The sequence below is a fragment of the Carlito syrichta genome, unplaced genomic scaffold (assembly GCF_000164805.1).
Source record: "Carlito syrichta isolate Samal-C Ts95f unplaced genomic scaffold, Tarsius_syrichta-2.0.1 Scaffold313991, whole genome shotgun sequence".
Classification (NCBI taxonomy): Eukaryota; Metazoa; Chordata; class Mammalia; order Primates; family Tarsiidae; genus Carlito; species Carlito syrichta.
The window spans coordinates 256,616-275,368 of record NW_007258087.1 but is presented as its reverse complement, the minus strand read 5'-3'; the positions used below and the strand labels follow the sequence as shown (position 1 = coordinate 275,368).

General features: G+C 47.7%; 1 protein-coding gene across 1 annotated transcript in view; it reads right to left on the bottom strand.

Annotated features, from left to right (window-relative positions):
* Positions 1-10,250: 10,250 nt before the first annotated feature.
* The window catches only part of PLA2G5 (phospholipase A2 group V), a 23,709-nt gene continuing 15,206 nt past the window's right edge, over positions 10,251-18,753 (bottom strand). Inside the window, exons 2-5 of the mRNA XM_008070738.2 lie at positions 15,045-15,094; positions 13,760-13,904; positions 11,080-11,186; positions 10,251-10,375 (exon numbers count right to left, since the gene is read on the bottom strand). Coding sequence (XP_008068929.1) covers positions 10,251-10,375; positions 11,080-11,186; positions 13,760-13,904; positions 15,045-15,084 — 417 coding nt within the window. The 5' untranslated portion in view covers positions 15,085-15,094. The remainder of the gene's footprint in view (positions 10,376-11,079; positions 11,187-13,759; positions 13,905-15,044; positions 15,095-18,753) is intronic.

Sequence of the window (18,753 nt, the reverse complement as noted above, 5' to 3'; positions counted from 1 at the left end):
CAATGTTGAGTTCTTGTCTGCTGCATGTCAGTCCCTTCCCTAGACTGACCTTCTTGTGTTATTAATATTATTACTGAAATTTTTTTAAAGTTATTTTTATTTTTTAGAGATGGAGTCTCACTCTGTCACTCAGGCTGGAGTGCAGTGGTGTGATCATAGCTCACTACAGCCTCAAACTCCTGGGCACAAGCAATCCTCTTTCCTCAGCCTTCTAAGTAGCTGAGACTACAGGCACACACCACACCTGGTTAATTTTTGTAAAATTTTTTTGTAGAGATGGGGGTCTCACTATGTTGCCCATGCTGGTTTCAAATTTCTGGCCTCAAGTGATCCTCCTGCCTCAGCCTCCCAAAGTGCTGGGATTACCAGCATGAGCCTCTGCGTTTGGCCAACACTGAGTCTCTGAGGAAGTGACTAATAAATAGGTGATGGTGGTTGTTGTTGAATCTCTGTGTCCCCAGTGCCTAGTCCAGGCCTGGCACAACTAGGTCCTCAATGTGTACTGAAGGACTAACCATGGGTATTCGAGCAGATAAATGAGCCAGACTGTGTGGGGGCCCAGAAGAGGAACGCGGACCTCTACTGGGGAAGCTGAGAAAGTGGCACAGGAGAAAACCTCTGAGCCGGGCTTTGGCGGATCAGAGAGATTTTGCTGGGGTGGGGGCGGGTCTGGAGACAGGTGCCCCAGGCATAGCACCACCCAGGCAAGGGCTGGTGGGGTGGGAATAGGTAGCTCTGGGACCAGATTCAGGGCTGTTTCCTCTGGTCCCCGTGTGGGTTTCCCACAGGTGCTGCCTCACCCATAACTGCTACTACGAATCCTGACAGCTCACCAGTGCTCCTCCAAGTGGGATGAGTACAATGGCGGTATCACCAGTGGCTACATCCAGTGTGGCGAATGCTTCATGGGGCAGCCTGGGGAGATAAGAAGGGGCCACCTTCTGCCCCAGACACCTGCCTCTGCTCCCTAGGACTTGTGTTTAGGGCCAACGATTGGAGTCAACACTCTTAGGTTTGAATTTGCCATGTGCATAAGGTTTTGTCTAGTGGACATTTACTTGGTGTTCCCTCTGTGTCAGGCCCCATGCCAAGCACTGCAGGGAAGGCTGAGAGCAGTAAGGCATAGGTCCTATCCCAGTGGGTTCAGCCTCTGGATCTGCAGGCACCCAGGTTCAAACCCCCACTCTGCCCTTCTCTGGGTGCATGGCCTAGGGCACACATTCAGCCTCAAGTGACTCACTTCTCAAGTGGGATAATCATGCCTACCTCTTGGGTTGTTGGAAAGGCAACGAGATAACATGCATCAAAGTCCCTGGTATATGATAGGCAATCAGTAAGTGGTAGCTTTTGTTATTCTTATTGTTGCTGATGAAAAATGCAATTCACAAATAGAGATGGAGGATGACCATTTCAGAGCATAAGGAACACCAGAGCAAGGGCAGAGAGGTGGGAAAGTATAGGGCAATATCAGAGGAGTGGATATTGGGAGGTGGGGAACAATTCAGACATCAAACTGGAAATTATGTGCAGCCACCAGAGGAAGATCTTAAATGTGAGACTGAGAAATTTGGCAATGGGGAGGCGTTGAAGACGTTAGAGGGAGCAATACAACTGGAGTTCATGAAAGAGAAGATGGCTAGAGAACTCTTGATTAATAATAGAAAACCCAGCCAGTCTCGGTGGCTCAACCTGTAATCCCAGCACTTTGGGAGGCCAAGGCGAGTGGATTGCCTGAGCCCATGGGTTCGAGACCCACCTGGGCAAGTTGGTGAGACCTTGTCTCTGCAATAAATCAAAAATTAGCTGGGCATAGTAGTGCATGCCTGTAGTTCTGGCTACTTGGAAGGCTGAGGCGGAAGGATCGCTGGAGCTCAGAGATCGAGACTGCAGTAGTCAGGAGCGTGCCACTGCACTCCAATCTGGGCCACAGAGTGAGACTCCAACTCAAAAAAATAAATAAATAACAGAAAACCCCTGTCAGGGAAGTCTTACTGTGTACTGTGGGCTTCCTAAGTCTAGCAGGAAAAGGGACCCTGACACCATCCCACCTGGGTCTAGGGTGGAGTGGGATAGGTCTGTCCGATTGGCTCACCAGAGGCAAGAGCTGCTGTTTCCCAGGAGCAAGTACCAGAAGCAGGCCAGCAAGTATGACCAGAAGTTGGCCTCATGTCTGCAGCAGCACCTGGACACGTACAAGGGTTGGAACCTTTTTTTCAGGAGCAAGCCGTGCGAGAAGACCACGTCTCCCTGTGGGACATTGGGGGACTGAGTTAACGACTCTCAACCCCCTGAGGACACCACCTAGCATGGCAGTCTAATGAGGTACCCATCCCCTCACCCGGCACAAGCCCAGGTCAGGGAGACAGCAAGGTCAAGGATGAGCCCAACTCTTGTCCAGACTGGGCACTGGAGGTGTTAACATCCCACAGTCACTGTATTGTCTGCCTGACTTATTAGTCCTCTCTGTTTTCACACTGGTATGTGAACTCCTTGAGGCCAAGAGCTGTACTCATTCATTCATTTGTTCATTCAGTCACTCATTCAATCAGCAAACATTTTCTGAGTGTCTGCTATGTGACAAGCATGCTTTTAGGCACCGGGAAGCCTGTATTAAACAGGTGTAACCAGAGCAACAGAACTACTAGGAGATACCTATACATAAAATAGATTTATTATGGGGATTTGATTTTCTATGATTGTGGGACCCAGTAAAATTGTCTGGGGGAGGCTCTTTTTCTTGTACCAGTGCTGCAGCCTGAAGTCATACGCCCCAAGTGGAACTATAAGGATGAGTTGCACTCGTGAGGACAGACAGGGATACTCTTCAGCCTCTCACCACCTCGAGTCTTCCACTCTATGACTGGGTGTCTTCTGAGAAAAGTCGGTGCCCTCTCTCGTGGACCCAAGCATGCTCCTGGCCCTGAGATAAAAGAGCTGAAATTTATCTGCCAGGACCTGGAGTTCCTGCAACTCCGGATGCCTCCCCACACCAACATGTGAGGCAGTAGATGAGGGCCAACATGCACCAGCTGCAACAGCATTTTCATGCCCTGCTCCACCTTTTTGTTGGTAAAAATCATGACTGCTTCCAAATCTTATGCAGATATCTCTTAAGACCTATGCTAGGCAGGGCATGGTGGGTCACGCCTGTAATCTCAGCACTTTGGGAGACCGAGGAGAGAGGATTGCCTGAGCCCAGGGGTTTGAGACAGCCTGGACAACTCGGCGAGACCTCGTCTCTATGATAAATCAAAAAATTAGCCGAGCATGGTGGAGTGCATCTGTAGTTCCAGCTTCTTGGAAGGCCGAGGCAGAAGGATCATCTGAGCCCAGCAGGTCGAGGCTGTGGTGGCTGTGAGAATGCCACTGCACTCCAGCTTGGGAGACAGAGTGAGACTCCAACTCAAAAAAAAAAAAAAAAAAAAAAAATAGGCCCTTGCTAACCTGGACTCTGCAGAGCTAGAAATTCTAGGAAATGTTAAGAGACACAAATTTACGAAAGTTTGTCCCTTGTTGACTTGGCACCCATATAACCTCTTCCAAATAAAGACAATAGCAAAATCATCTTTCTGCCCAGCATAATGCAGTCATCTCCTTATTCAGTATAAAACAAACTAACCACTCCCCAAAGTGGCAAAAGAAGATACAAGGTCCTTTTATCCATCTTTAGATGGTGGTCCACTTCTATTCTAGTTGAGTCACAATCCCCTTTTGATATCCTCTGACTTAAATATTGAGATATAAGGTTGACATGAACACACCTTATGCCAACAGTGGGGGCAACTGGTAGAGGGACAGGGGCTATAATACTGCAGGCATCGACTTGTAGGGAGTGCCAGCGTGATGTGCAGAGCCACCCATAAGAAAGGCCCAGATCTTTTTCTTCCACAGAAAACTTGCTCATGAAATCACAGGTACAGATTAAGGAGAAGAGAGCATGGGAGGTATGGGGACCCCGGGTATGCGCAGGCAACCTACTGGGAACTTCAGGACCTATTTGCACCCATTTCACATGCATCATTTCCATTTGATGATGGCATGCTGCCACAATGCCCAACTTTATGTCTTGGTGGGTCAGACAACACCCAGATGACAACAGGTAACGCAGATTTCACCATAGCTTGGTAGCCTGAGGTCAAGCATTCGGTTTCTGCTAAGGTATACTAAGCCAGATGCTGTTTCTCAAAAGGAGAGCCATTCCCTGCAGCTGATGGCGTGGCCTTGCTCCAAAACCCAAGGGTCTGCCCTGTCACCCACGGAGGCCTGTCAGAGCTTCCATGTAGCGTCTCTACATGCGCATGCTCCAAGCACTACTGAATCTGCTGAGTCAGTGGTCCAAGTGGCTGAGCTGCTAGAGGGGCATCCTGGACCTGTTGCAGAGCCTTCTCTTGTTCTGGGCCCCACTCAAAACTGGCAGCTCTTCAAGTTGATTGGAAAGTGGGTTGAAGTCGCACAATCAAATGGGCTACGTGTCTCCAAAATCCGAAGGGCCCATGAGGCACCACTCTTCCTTCTCTACGGCTGGGAGGGCCAGATGCTGTCACTTGTCCTACCTCTTGAAAGGGATGTCACAACATCAAAATAACCCAGACTACAGGACTCCTAGAAATGCTGCTGAGGTAGCAGTTCTTGTGGGATTTATTCCCTCTTGTAAGGCACACACATGTCTTGTCATCGGGTCTAAAGGAGTTGCTGCTTCATGATCACCCACTCCAACCAGTGTGACATCACCATTGTTGATGTCCTGTGGAATGGACAGATAATCAAAGTCCCTCTGGACTAGGTCATGGCTGGAGAGTGGACATAGCCCTGTGGAGCAAAGTGAAAGTGTACTGCTGTTCCTCCAAGTGGAAAGTAGATGCTTCTGATGGTTTTATTGATAGGTGTAGAGAGAAAGTCATTCTGCAACCTAATAGTTATAAGCCAGGTGCCAGGGGATGGGTTGATTTGCTCCAGCAATGAAACTACAGCAGCTGCAGTGGTGGGGGATGGGGAGGGCATTGCTTGATTAAATCTGTGTTACTCCATCGTCTTAACAATGGGCTCCTGTCTTTTGCACAGACTGGCAGAGGCATTCACACCCCATATGCAGATTATAAGTGAGAATGTAAAGCCTTGAGCTCACCATTTTCTTTTTCCAAATTCTCCAACCCATAATATTTTTATTTCTGCTAAAATACTCTGTGGCATCAAATACTTGGTCACCTTTGAACAGAGGTGTATAGAGGTGATCATTTAAGTAGCTGTTTGATCTCTGCAAGCAGTGGACAAGCAATGAACCCCTTACCACTAAACACTGGCAATTGGGCTGGGCGTGGTGCTCATACCTGTAATCCTAGCACTTTGGGATCCTGAGGCAGAAATTCAAGACCAGCCTGTGCAACACAGCAAGACCCCGTATATTAAAAAAAAAAAAAAAAGTTTGAAAATTAGCCAGATGTGATGGCACATGCCTATAGTTCCAGCTACTTGGGAGACTGAGGCAAGATAATCACTTGAGGCCAGTAGTTCGAGTCCAGCCTGTGCAACATCACTACAAGAGTTTTAAAAATTAGCCAGGAATTATGGCATGTTCTTTTTTCTTTTTCTTTTTTTTTTAGTTGGAGTCTCACTCTGTAGCCCAGACTGGAGTGCAGTGGCCGCTCCCGGTCACCGCAACCTCGACCTATTGGGCTCTGGCGATCCTTCTGCCTCAGCCTTCCAAGTAGCTGGAACTACAGGTGCGCGCTACCACACTCGGCTAATTTGTTTGATTTATTGTAGAGATGAGGTCTCACCAAGTTGCCCAGGTGGGTCTCAAACCCTTGGGCTCAGGCAATCCACTCACCTCAGCCTCCCAAGGCATGGGATTATGGGCTGAGCCACCAAGCCCAGCTGGTGGCATGTTCTTATAGTCCCTGCTACTCAGGAGGCTGAGGCAAGAGGATTGCTTGAGCCCAGGAGGTTGAGGTTGCAGCAAACTATGATAGCATCACTGTGCTCCAGCCTGGGTGACAGAGTAAGAACCTGCTCCTAAAAAATAAAAGAAGATCTGATCAGTATACATTGTATGTATCAAAATATCATTATGTACTCCATAAATATGTGTAATTATTATGTGTCAATTAAATTTTTTCAAAATAAAAAAAATGAAAAAAATAAAAGAAGAAAAATTATGAATTCTTTAAATCTGATTAGATAGGAAAACTAATTTCAGATGATATAAGAAAACATGTTTTGTAGGAATTTGACGTGGTGCAAATGTGAGCGCTGGCCTGGTCCTCTGTGGGAGGCTGTCTCTCCTGTGTCTGGTGCCTCAGCCAAGTCAGCATGACAGACAGTCTGAAGGGAAAGAAGATGGGTGTGAAGTGGGTGACCAAGGACATACTGGAATCTAAGAGGAGGAGGGAGACCCAGAGGATGGACTAGAATCACGGGTCTCAACACCTCCAGCCCTCAGCTTTGCCGCTGGTGCTCCCTGCAGAAGAAGCTAGTTTCCTTATTTACAAAGCTAAACACACTGGCCTGGAAGTCAGAGTTGAACAAGGTGACTCAACAGTTCACACCCAAGGCTCGCCAGCAAATGCCCAAGCCACAAACACACCTCGGGCCCTGCTCCAACATCACAAGCATAAAAGTATATAATTGTGGCTTCCCTTCTGCTTTCCAAATCTCTCACAAAACACATCTTGGCCAGGCATAGTGGCTCAAGCCTGTAATCCCAGCACTTTGGGAGGCCAAGGCGAGAAGACTGCCTGAGCCCAGGGGTTCGAGATCAGCCTGGGCAACTTGGTGAGGCCCTGTCTCTACAATATATCAAAAAATTAGCCAGGGGTGGTAGCGTGCACCTATAGTTCTGGCTACTTGGAACGCTGAGGTGGAAGGATTGCCTGAGCACAGTGGGTTGACACGGAGCAGCCGTGAACGTGCCACTGCACTCCTGCCTGGGTGACAGAGTGAGACTCTGACTCAAAAAACAAAACAAAACAAAAAAACCTCCTCTTTGGGCTCTGCTAACCCAAAGAACTCTGCAGGCAAAGGAATTCTGGGGCACGTAGCTGCTAAAGTTACACAATCCAAACTTGCCACCCCTGCCTTGAACAAAACAAAATGTGTTTTCCCCTGTGCCTGTCGCAAGACCTGGCCCTGGCTCCAAGTTTCCTTTGTATGATGCCATCTTTTCTGCCAGCCTAAGAACATGACTTTGGGGTCATACAGCCTGCTTCCGGCCCACCTGTTGTCCTTCTTACCTGTGTGGCCTCAGGCAAAACGCTTCCCTTCCCTGAGCTTCCAGTCCCACCCCTCACATGGGGATGAGATCACCTATCTCAGAGGGTGGTTGACCATGTCTATGTAGCGTCCAGCTCAAAGAAGGGACTCAACACACAATTGTATCAGCACATCTTCGCTCTGTGTCCACCTCCCCTCTGTTTTGACCAGCAGGCTTTACCTTTGACTTCATCTGAGTTTAGTAACAGCTATGAGCAAACTCCCCCCACAACATGTACATATGCTCATACAGATCATTTTACATATGTTCAGAGGGTCACATTTGTATCTGAAGCCTAATTTCAGATGCCAGTAAAGGACCTGTATTTATAAGCCCACCTGTCCGTTAAGTATGTATTTGTGTTCTCTGCCTACTTTTATAAAGGTCTATCTAGGACAGCATCTGTGATCTGCTCAGTACATTTCAGTATTTCTCTAAAGGGGAGCCATGCAGTTTTGAGAGAGACAACCTCCCTAATGGATCTCCTGCTGGCCAAGGCTCGGCAAGTCCAGCAGTTGAGAGAATGCCTCTTTCCAAGTTTTGGGGCTCACTGGGCTTGCTTCGTTGCCCTAGAGCTGTTCATAGGAGTGAAGGGGGAAGACAGCAGTGGGGTCCCTTCTGCTGAGGAGCCCAGAGCCCAAGATAGACTGGCCTCTGGAATCCAAAGACAGAGAGAGGAGATGTGGAACTGGCCTTCAGCTGAAATCCAGGGGAGCCTCCTGAGAACCCCCAATGTGGGTGAGTCCCTGAACTGCTCTGGGTTCTGGTTTCTCCTTTTGTGGGCTGGAGTTGAAGATGTTGTGGGATAGTGGCCAGAACTCAGGGTTTAAAGCTAGGACCTGCACTCTAACCCTGCTTCTGCTGCTTATGTGCTGTGTGGCTTTGGGAAAGTCTCCCAAGCTTTCCGGGCCTCAATTTCCTGCAGATAAGTGAAGGTTCTCCATGGTCTCTTCCAGCTCAAACCCACGTCAGCCTGTGGTGTTGCATTCAAAACCCCGCAGTATCCTTCACCTGTCTGGATATTGGATCTGTGAGCTGGGATGCCCCAGTAAGGAGGGCCTAACCCTGCAGAACTCACCCTGACCCTGATGGGAGAAGGGAGAAGTCCAGGCTGACATCTTTTCTCCACCATCCAGAATATTTTGATTGAAGAAAAATGACATTAGAGTGAAGCTTTCCATTTCTCCCGCATACCCATTTAAAATTGGATCTTGGAAGTGGTTTTTTTTTTTTTTTTTTTTTTTTTTGAGTTGGAGTCTCACTCTGTCGCCCAGACTGGAGTGCAGTGGCCGCTTCCGGCTACTGCAGCCTCGGCCTGCTGGGCTCTGGTGATCCTTCCGCCTCAGCCTTCCGAGTAGCTGGAATTACAGGCATGCGCCACCATGCCCGGCTGATTTTTTGATTTATTGTAGAGATGAGGTCTCGCTGCCCAAGCGGGTCTCGAACCCGCGGGCTCAGGCAATTCACTCACCTCAGCCTCCCAAAGGCACGGGATTACAGGCTGAGCCACCGAGCCCGGCTGGAAGTGGTTTTGATTAAAGAAATTTCATGAGTAAATTGGGCATTGGAGCCCTGTCTGTGTGGTATCATCAAATACAAACACTGAGTCTATATCAAATTTTCATAAAACACTGGTACATTCAGGGCAATCTCATACAATTAAGCTTTATTTTGAAAACATTCCACACTAGAGGTGTTTAAATATAGATGCCATTTATCATGTGGGTATTTTGGGTACATCAGTATAAAGAAGCCAAAGGTCCTTCCTTGGAAGGACTCTACTTGGTTTCAGGATATGTCCTTTCTTCCTGCAGTCTTTCTTTCTTTTACAAATTGATAGATGAGTGGGGCTTCTAAGTGTCCCTACTTGGTTAAAATAAACTCCATAACTGAATCCTATTTTTTAAAATCCTGTTCTGTGAAATCCCAGACCTTGAGCATCTCCATGTCAGAGTCAAGGTGGACTTTAGGAGCCTCAGTTTACATTATAAGGAACACAACAGTTTCTTTTCTTTTTTCCTTTTCTATTTTTTTTTTTTAGTTGGAATCCCACTCTGTTGCCTAGGCTGGAGGGCAGTGGCATGCTCACCGCCACAGAAGTCTTGGCCTGCTGGGCTCAAGTGATCCTTCTGCCTCAGCCTCCCAAGTAGCTGGAACTACAGGTGCGTGCCACTACGCCTGGCTAACAATTTCTTTTTTAAAAGAGACCGAGTGTCAGAGAGGTTCAGTAATGGCCCAAGACCACACCGGAGAAGCCAGAGCTGGAATTTGAATGCTGCCCTCTCTGGCCCAAAAACCTAAGCTCGCATAATTGCCAGTTATCTTCACCCCGCCCTCTCAAGGAATAAGAAGACCCAGAGCTTAGCTCGAGAGGGCCCCAAATTTAAGGAAATGAGTCCAAGAGAAGGCTGAAAGCTCATCCCAGAAAAAGTGTCTTTTTCTTAATCTTCCCTTCTATCTCTGAGAATATGGCAGAGACAGAATAACTTTAAATTTAGTGACCCAGTGTCAGAGGCATCAGCAATCCCCCATAGCAGAGAAAAATGCCTATGTGATTTTTATTAGCCTTGAGAATGAATTTTATTTAATATCTATATGGCAGATTTAGAGTGTCAGTGTTTCTCTGCTTGTATAAAAATTCTCTGGAAGTTGGTGGTATAATTGATCGCAGAAACTGAAAAGTACATCCCAGGAATATCTTCCAACTAGAGACAGGGCACTGTCTTCAGAGGAGAGAAGTGGCATGACAAGCCCTGAGTTAGGGGATAGTTCCTGACACCCGAGGGCTGACCTCAGAAGTGGAGGCCCAGGGACCCTGGGATCTTGCCAAGTCCTATGACCAGAATCACTCTCTTGGGACTCCCCAGAAACATGGTCCTGGGACTCCTCCAAGCCCAGTGAACCATCAAGAAAGAATGACATCTGAGACCTAGAAGCCTCTCTCAGGAATTCAGCAGAACCGGGATGCCGTGTTGTAGAAAAAAGAGCTCATCAAGGGTGACTAGGAGCAGAAGATGTTGGGGAAGTATTGGTAATGAGGGTTGTAGCTCCATAGGTTCCTCTTCAGGCAGTAGACAAGCTTCCGGTCACAGGTGCAGAGCTGCATGCGACAGAAGGGTCCGAACTCTGCAAAAAGGACACCGAGAGCAGAGTGAGGGTGGGAAGGATGTGTGCTACTGACCTGGACTTGCTCCAGTCTGAGCAGATTTCCCAGTCCGCTTCCTGCTCTGAGAGGTTCTCAGTCTGATGAAGGGGTCACGGCTCCTTAACTGGGGGAATGGATACTCTGATGGAAGGGGCAACAGCTGCTGCTCAGGGTGAGGGGTCAATCCAAGAGACACAGCTGCAGCCCTCAAGGAGTTCCCAGTCTGATGGAGGGGGCACATTCCCTCCTCTTGAAAACTCCCAGTCTGATGGTGGAGAGAGCCTCTGCTGTGAAGGAACTCTACGCTCAGGAGGAAGGTACCATCTCCAGACTTAGCTTGGAACTCAGGACACCTGAGCTGGAACCCTGCTATGTGCATTGGTAGGCCTTTGAGCTTCAATTTCCTCATGTGTCAAATGGGAGAGACTAAACCTACTCTACGGAACATATTGAGGGAAAGGATCCAGTAAAAGGAAACATGCAAAGCGCTTGGCATCCAGCGAATGCTCAGTCTAAGACATTTCAGCCCTTCCCTGGAGGTCTGATATAGTTGCAGTAATCCCGCTCCTCTCATTCCATATCTGTCTCCCCAAGATGTAGCTGGCTGAACTCTAGGACAGCTGAACTCAGAGCCAGGAGAGAGCCAGGCTCTTCCAAAGGTCTGAATGGGAAGCCTCAGCCTTACCGCAGGTGACCAGGCCCTGGGCGAATCTGTATTTGTAGGACTGTGTCCGGATGTTGCAGCCTTTCTCCTCTAGCCGCCCATAACATTGGTCATGCATCCAACAGCACCTGTCCATGCAAGAGACTTAGGTCAAGAGACTTAGGTCTTGACTTAGGTCTTGAGTGGGGCACCTTCTTGACACCCTGTCCCTAACAGGAGCAAAAATTCAACCGTGTCACCTTAGCAGAGGCCACCTTGGTAGGCATGGCCTGGTAGAGGAAGAATTAGGTAGTGTGCCAAGTAGGTAGCTCTTCTGCTAGGGCTGCCACTGGCCAGCAGGTCACTGACCCAGATTTTCTTCCTGGGCTCATGATTAGACTACATTTCCCAGCCTTCCTTGCAGGTGTGGCCACATGACTGGGTTCTGAGGTGGGGGGAATGCAGGTGGAAATGATGTACTCCACTTCCAGACTTGCCCAGAAAGACTTCCCATGAGCTCCTCCACTTTCACCTTTTCTCCATCTTTCAGCTGGATGGAGATGACTCTGAGGCCATAGGAGATGGCACAGCTACAAGATGGAAGGCTTGCAGGCCCCTGGATCAACATGTGATTCACACTGAACTGTCATGTGAGCAAAAAATAAACTGTTATCATGGGTTCTGCAACTGTAGATTCAACCAACAACAGATGGAAATATAGTTAGGCCTGCAGTCTTGCATCTGCTCTGAACATATACGGACTTTTTTCCTGTTACTAATCTCTAAACAATACACTATAACAACCATTTATCTAGCATTTACATTGCAACAGGTATTACGAGTAATCTGGGGATGATTTAAAGTATATGAGAGAACAGAGGATGTACAAGGTTATATGCAAATACTATGCCATTTTATATCATGGACTAGAACATCAGCAGACTTTGGCATCCACAGGGGTCCTAGAGTCAACCCCTTCATGGATACTAAAGGGTGACTCTATGTTAGCTGTGGCAGATTGCATTTTAAAGTTTTTCTTAATTTATAGAAAAATTGAGACAATTGTATAGGGGAAACACCTAGTTTCCCCTATTATTAACATCTTATATTAGTATGGTACATTAATTATAATTAATGAATCAATACTGACATGTTAACTAAATAATGAATTATTAACTAATTAACTAAATATTAAGACATTATAGTTTCACTAATTGTAAAAAGTCTAGATTTATTAAGATTTCCCCAGTTTTTACTTAATACCCTTTCTCTGTTCCAGAATTCCATCCAGGACCCCACACTACACTTAGTTGTCGTGTCTCCTTAGACTCCCCTTGGCCGTGACAGTTTCTCAGGCATTGCCTGGTTTTGGTGACCTTGACAGTTTTGAGTATCATGGCTCAAGTATTTTTTAAGATGCCCCACTGTTGAGATTTGTCTGAATATTTTTTCCTCGTATACAACTGGGGTTATGGGTTATTAATTTGTTGCTCAAATTGTCCCAGCTTTGGCCATTGGGAGTTCTTGCAGTTGGTTTAGGAACCTCTTAACATATCCCTAGCAATGTGGGGTTTCATTTTGTTTGTGAACCTCCCTACTTTTGGGCACTATATGAAGTTCCAGGCTTGTCTTATATATTTCCTGCCTTTTCCACCATTTCTTCAAGGAGCCATGGTTCCTTTTACTGAAGAGTGGCGTAGAAACCATATCTAGGTACTGGATGTGCTTGTTATCACGGGGATGTAATTTCTTTTAGGTCCTTTCAACTGACAGCATAAAATGATGTGTTTATATTAACCCATGTACATACACATACTCGTACATGTAAATATCTGTAGTAGGCTAAGCAGGAGTTCATTCTGATGTTCCCTGCTCCAATCCATTGCCACGTGGCCCATTCTAGCCTGCTGCCTTTGCTCATCCCACTCAAACGGTGAGAAGTTGGCTCCACCCATCTGCTATCTATTTGCTTAATTGTCCCCTTCTGTCATATATGTCTAGGGGTATCAGAATTGTTAACCCAGCAGGGCGCATTTTCCAAAGGACAATATCTCCCATTTCACATGTTCTTTTAGAACTTTGGCACTTCCCAATCAAGAGGTAGAATCTAGGTCTCCTCCCTCTTAAAGTCTTTGTGACTGCCTTGACTAGGAGTATAGTGTGACACTGAAATTTCTGCGGCTGATCATAAAAACACCATACCTTTTGCTCTTGCAGTTTTGAGATGTTCACTCTTGGAACCCAAGAAGTGCCATGCTGGGAGGAAGCCCAAACATCCTTGGAGAGGCCTAAGTGAGAAAAACTGAGGCCCTGGTTCGCTCCCAGACCAGGAGACAGTGACTTGCCAGTCATGGGAATGAGCCATCTGGAAAGTGGGTCATTCTGCCTCAGCTGAGCTGTCTTAGCTGGAGCTGGGAGAACAGAGACAAGCCACCCCGCCAAACCTACCCAAATGGCAGACTCACAAGCCATGTATACAATTGCCGCCATGTTAAGCTACTACATTTAGGATACTTTGTTAAGCTATAATAGGCCAACTGACACCTTGGGTCCCTGAGATCCTGGGATTGCCAGCTCCTGGCATCTTTGAGACTTAGTTTTCTTATCTGTAAAGTGGTGCTTTAAAATTCGTCTTCCAGAATTGAAATGGAATTGAATGAGATAATGGGGGTGGGGGTGCAAAGCCTGGAGCACAAAGGGGCTGTCGTGGTGGTCAGCTTACCAATCAGTGCCATCCTTGGGGGTCCCTCGGCCACCCCAGCCACAATAACAGCCATAGAAGCCATAGTTCGTCAGGGCGTTCTTTCCTGTCACCCTCTCGATCATTGACTTGAGGTCGAGCAAGCCCCCTGGCACAGCAGGCACACCTGGAAGACAGCCATGTCCCCACATGACACCTGGGCAGATGACACCCACTGCCCAGCAACCCCTGCACTCTCTGCCACCCTGGGGCTTGGAGGGACCTGGATATCTCTTTTTTATTCTCCTAATTAGTGGGAAGGGAGTTATAAGCAGTATGGAGACCTGGTTAAGAGTCTGGACTTGAAAAATGAGCAACCCTGGGTTCAAATCCCAGGTCCCTAATTTGAAGTATAGTGTTGAACAGGCTTAATCTCTCAGAGTCTCAGTTTCCTCATCTGGAAACTGGGGACCTAAAATTAGCAGCTACCTCTTAGAGTTGTCGTGGGGGTTAAAATAAGCAAAAGTATGTAAATTCTGATCACGTGTCAGACACTTATAAGTGACCAAGAAATAATAGGTATATTTTATATGGTGTTTGTATGAAGCAGGCAGACAGGAACTTCCTATCTCTCCTAGTGATGCAGCCCTCTCCCCTTCCACCTTTTAGAACACAAGGCAGGAAGAATTTAAAGCAGGACGAGACCCCTGAAATCACTGAAGCCAGTTCCCTCATCTATACAAATTAGGAGACTGAGGCTTGGAGGGAAAAGGTACCCTGTCCAAGGTTTCACAGTGAACACAAGGCTCTCTCCCTGCCCCAGGTCTCTGGTTTCAGGGGTCTGACAAAACATTGAAGAGCAGGACAGCCTGTCGGGGTTGTGTACATGGTCACAGAGCTGCAGGGTGGGACTAAAGCCAGCTGTACAGTCACCTCCCAGCTAGACAGGCTTGAGCACAGAATGACTTGGGAACCACAGGCTGGGACATTTAGATAAGAGCTTGTTTTTATTTTGATCTCTTTGTTTTGCTTTTGCCTTATTTTGTTTTGCATCCAAGGAAAAAAAATCTCACCTCCCAAATCTGCTACATCTGTTGTGCATCCATAGTCTTACACAGGGGATACCCTGCCACAGTCCTCCCCATGGACTGCCTTAGCCTATGTCAGACGAGGGAGCAGAGTCTCAGAGCGCTGACGTCTACTCAGTCAACGCAGAGCTGAGATGCAAACACATGTCTCTGCAACTTCAAAGACTGGTCTGTTTTTCACTCCCCTGTTACTCCCATGGGGCAGAAGGCCATTCAGAGGTCGTGGGACCAGCACTTACTACAAGCCAGGAACCAAGCCAGTGGGAGGAGGCCCTTCATCTCTGGGGTTCTGGAAAAGAAAACACATGCCACGACACATCCACCAGGCAATGCCCCCGTGGCTCATTCAGACCCCACCCTGGCCCTCCACCAGACCTCGCCTGTTCCACCACACCCCTCACATTGGCCAAGAAGTAGGTGACTCCAGCCAGAAAAGAGAAGGCAAAAACGTGTAGGCCCACTGGGGTCCCTGGAGGCAGAAGGGCACTAATGGAAGCATTTGTGGAGATACCGTCCCCACGAGAGGTGGTAGAGAAGTCTCCCACCAACAGTGCACATAGCCACAAATGCCACGGACACGCTTAACCCATGGGCAGAAATTGGCTAAAAGGAACCAGAGAACTGGTGGGCATCTTAAATAGAGATTTGGTGGCAGAAGCTGAGGAGCAAGAATGGACATGACCTAGACATGGCCCTTGATAAAAGGGGAAAGAAGTTGGCAGGGAGAAAAATATCTGGACAAAGAGAGCGAATGGGGCTGGCAGGGGGAGGGTGGAAAGAGGGGCCAAGGCTTCTGTGTCTCGTGCCTTTTAGCTCATGGTGTCACAGTTGCCTGTTTTCTGCTGGTTCTTTGAGGGCAGAGGCTGGGCAGACCCAGGCCCTCTAGCCCAACACTGAGACTAGTGCCTGGCCCAGAGTAGCTCTGACACCTAGACTAGTGCCCAGCCTGGAGTAAGTCTGACACCAAAAATGGTGCCCAGCCTGGAATAGGTGACACCAAGAATAGTGCCTGGCCTGGAGTAGGTCTGACACTGAAAATAGTGCCCAGCCCAGCGTAGGTGCTCAGGAATGAAGCTTGAGCACCCACATGTGCCACATGTTTCGGGGCCTTGTTCTGGCTTTTGTGAGTCCCAAGCACTTTTGCCTTTGTAGGCATATATATATATATATATATATATATATATATATATATATATATATATATATATGCATACGTACACACCCACACACAAAAATATGTGAGGGAGGACCTCAGAAAAACCAGTTATCCTTTTGGAGGGCAGGCCTCTTGTAATGCAGGCTTTCCCCACTAGGTAAGTGTTCTAGGAACCGATCAGCATCAGAGTACCAGCTAGCATTGTTGCAAGAGGCTATGTATGGCTTCAGTGAATTTTGGGGGGGATTCTTTCGTGTTTGCCCATTTGATAATGGGTGGTTTATAAGTGCACCTGCCCACACCATGCTGAGTGTTTAGCAGTTTTTGACCCAAAGTGGCGTGACCCTCACACCCCACCCTCCCTCTTCACCCGATCTCACCCCGAATGACTTTTTTGTTTGTTTGTTTCCTCAGATGAAAAAAAAAGGCCTCAAAGGGAAATGTTTTGCCCATATGGAAGAGGTGAAACCAAAAGCAGCAGAAGCACTCAAAGGCATCAAACTTGATGAGTTCAGAAACTGTTTTGAGCAGTGGAAAAAGCATCTCGACAGGCCTATTTCATCAGGCAAAGGGTCCTTTGAAGGTGACTGAAGTTTAAACATGTAAGAATAAACACAACTTTTCATAAATAAATATCCGGGTTTTGGGTTCCCCCCTCATATGTACCCACACACACACAGTTATATTTGGCAACTGTGTCATTATAAAGACAAATCGAATCCAGGCTGGATTCATTATTATATATGGATTATTATTATCTTTTTATGTGAGAAAGTCGGATTTATTGAGAGGCAGCAAAGCTCCCACAGTGGGAGGGAACTGGAAGGGGTTGCCTTGCATTATTATTATATTCAATTTTTCCTCCTGATTTTAAAAGAGTGTAAACTCCAAACATTTTCTTTGACTGCAGGCACTGTGCCTACCTAAAGAATAAATTGACCCTACCTGCTTACAACAGTTCTGCAGGGGAGGTATCATTGTCCCCATCTTACCGGTGGAAAAATCAAGACTCAGAGAGCTCAAGGAGCTTGCCAAAGGTCATAAAGCCAGTAGGAAGCAGAGGCAGGGCAGGGCGTGGTGGCTCAGTCTGTAATCACAGCACTTTGGGAGGCTGAGGTGAGAGGATTGCCTGAGCCCAGGGGTTCGAGACCAGCCTGGGCAGTTTGGTGAGAACTCATCTCTACAATAAATCACAAAAACTAGCTGGGCGTGGTGGTGTGCGTCTTGTAGTTCCAGCTACTTGGAAGGCTGAGGTGGAAGGATCGCCTGAGCCCAGCAGGTTGAGGTTGTGGTGGCCAGGAGCATGCCACTACACTCCAGCCTGGGCGACAAAGAGTGAGATTCCAACTCAAAAAAAAAAGAAGTGGATGCAGGACTCAAGTCCATCCTCGTGTGCCCCCCACTGCACCACACAGCCTCCCTTCCCAGAGGGATGCATGCTTTGAACCAAGCAGGCTGTTTGTTTCTTCTCATGCTCTACTTGACAGGCCCAGAGCCCTCAGCTTCCCTCCTTAGAATCTGTCTTTGGCAAACACAGTCATCCCTAGCCTAGAGTTCAAAAACAATCCACAGCCAGAAGGCAGAGGAAATGCCACGCATCTCAGGCCAGTGCCTGATTCTAACTTGGCTTCTCAGAGACTCCTTACCGACAGCTGCCGCCTCCCTTCCTCCCAGGATCCCGGTGTCCTTGTTTATCCACAGCTGCCCAGCTGTCCTCTGGTCTGCCGGGATTTCCCCCTGGGTGCCCTGCTGTGTCTGAGCCCCTGAGTTGAGTGGTCCCTTGTGCCAGGGCTGTGCCCGAGTCCCTGGCATCTCCCAAAGCCTGACCTCCAAACACAACTCAGACTCTCCTGGGCGCCTGGCTACTGGGCTGGCCCCCATGCCATCCTTTGTCCAACAGCAACTCTGAGTTCCAAGAACATTCCTGAGGGTTCTGTCCAACCGCAGTCTCTGCTCTGAGGGCTCCAAACAGCCAAGGAAAATGGTCCTTGATTCCACCCTTCCACATCAATCTTTGCCGCTTCCTGAGCTGCGGCAGGAAGACGCATTGGTCACCTCTGATGCATCAGGCACCATCCACTATCTCCTTTCTTTTGGGGTCTGGGTCTCACTCTGTCACCCAGACTGACGTGCAGTAGCATGATCATGGCTCACTGTGGCCTCAGCTTCCTTGGGCTCAGGAGATCCTTCCTTCTCAGCCTCCCAAATATCTGGGACAACAGGCACACACCACCACGCTAATTTATTTTTATTTTTTGTAGAGACGAGTCTCGCTATGTTGCCCAGGCAGGTCTCAAACTCTGAGCCTCAGGCAATTCTCCCAGCTCCACCTCACAAAGTGCTGAGATTACAGGCATGCAGCACCATGCCCAGCCTATCTTTAGACAGACCCATCAATAACCTCAGTGGATACTGTTAAACCTGTTGGCCAGTGTCTGTCGGCTTAAACAGTTATTTGTTGATAAGGACATTGAGCCTCAGGCAGACAAAGGGAGTTGCCCAAGGGTTTAGTCCAGGACTGTGAATCTGTTCCCTTGTGACACCTTTGTCTCTGAGCATCCTGGGGCATTAAACATGCTTTTTATTTGGTATATTTGGCGATGCTTTGACATCTTTGGGTCTTGCTGGCCAGGGAGACACTATCCCTTCCTGGTCTAGTTAATTCCTGGAAGCAGCAAATGTCTCCTCTGTGAGCATGTCTTTCTTTCTTTCTTTCTTTCTTTCTTTCTTTCTTTCTTTCTTTCTTTCTTTCTTTCTTTCTTTCTTTCTTTCTTTCTTTCTTTCTTTCTTTC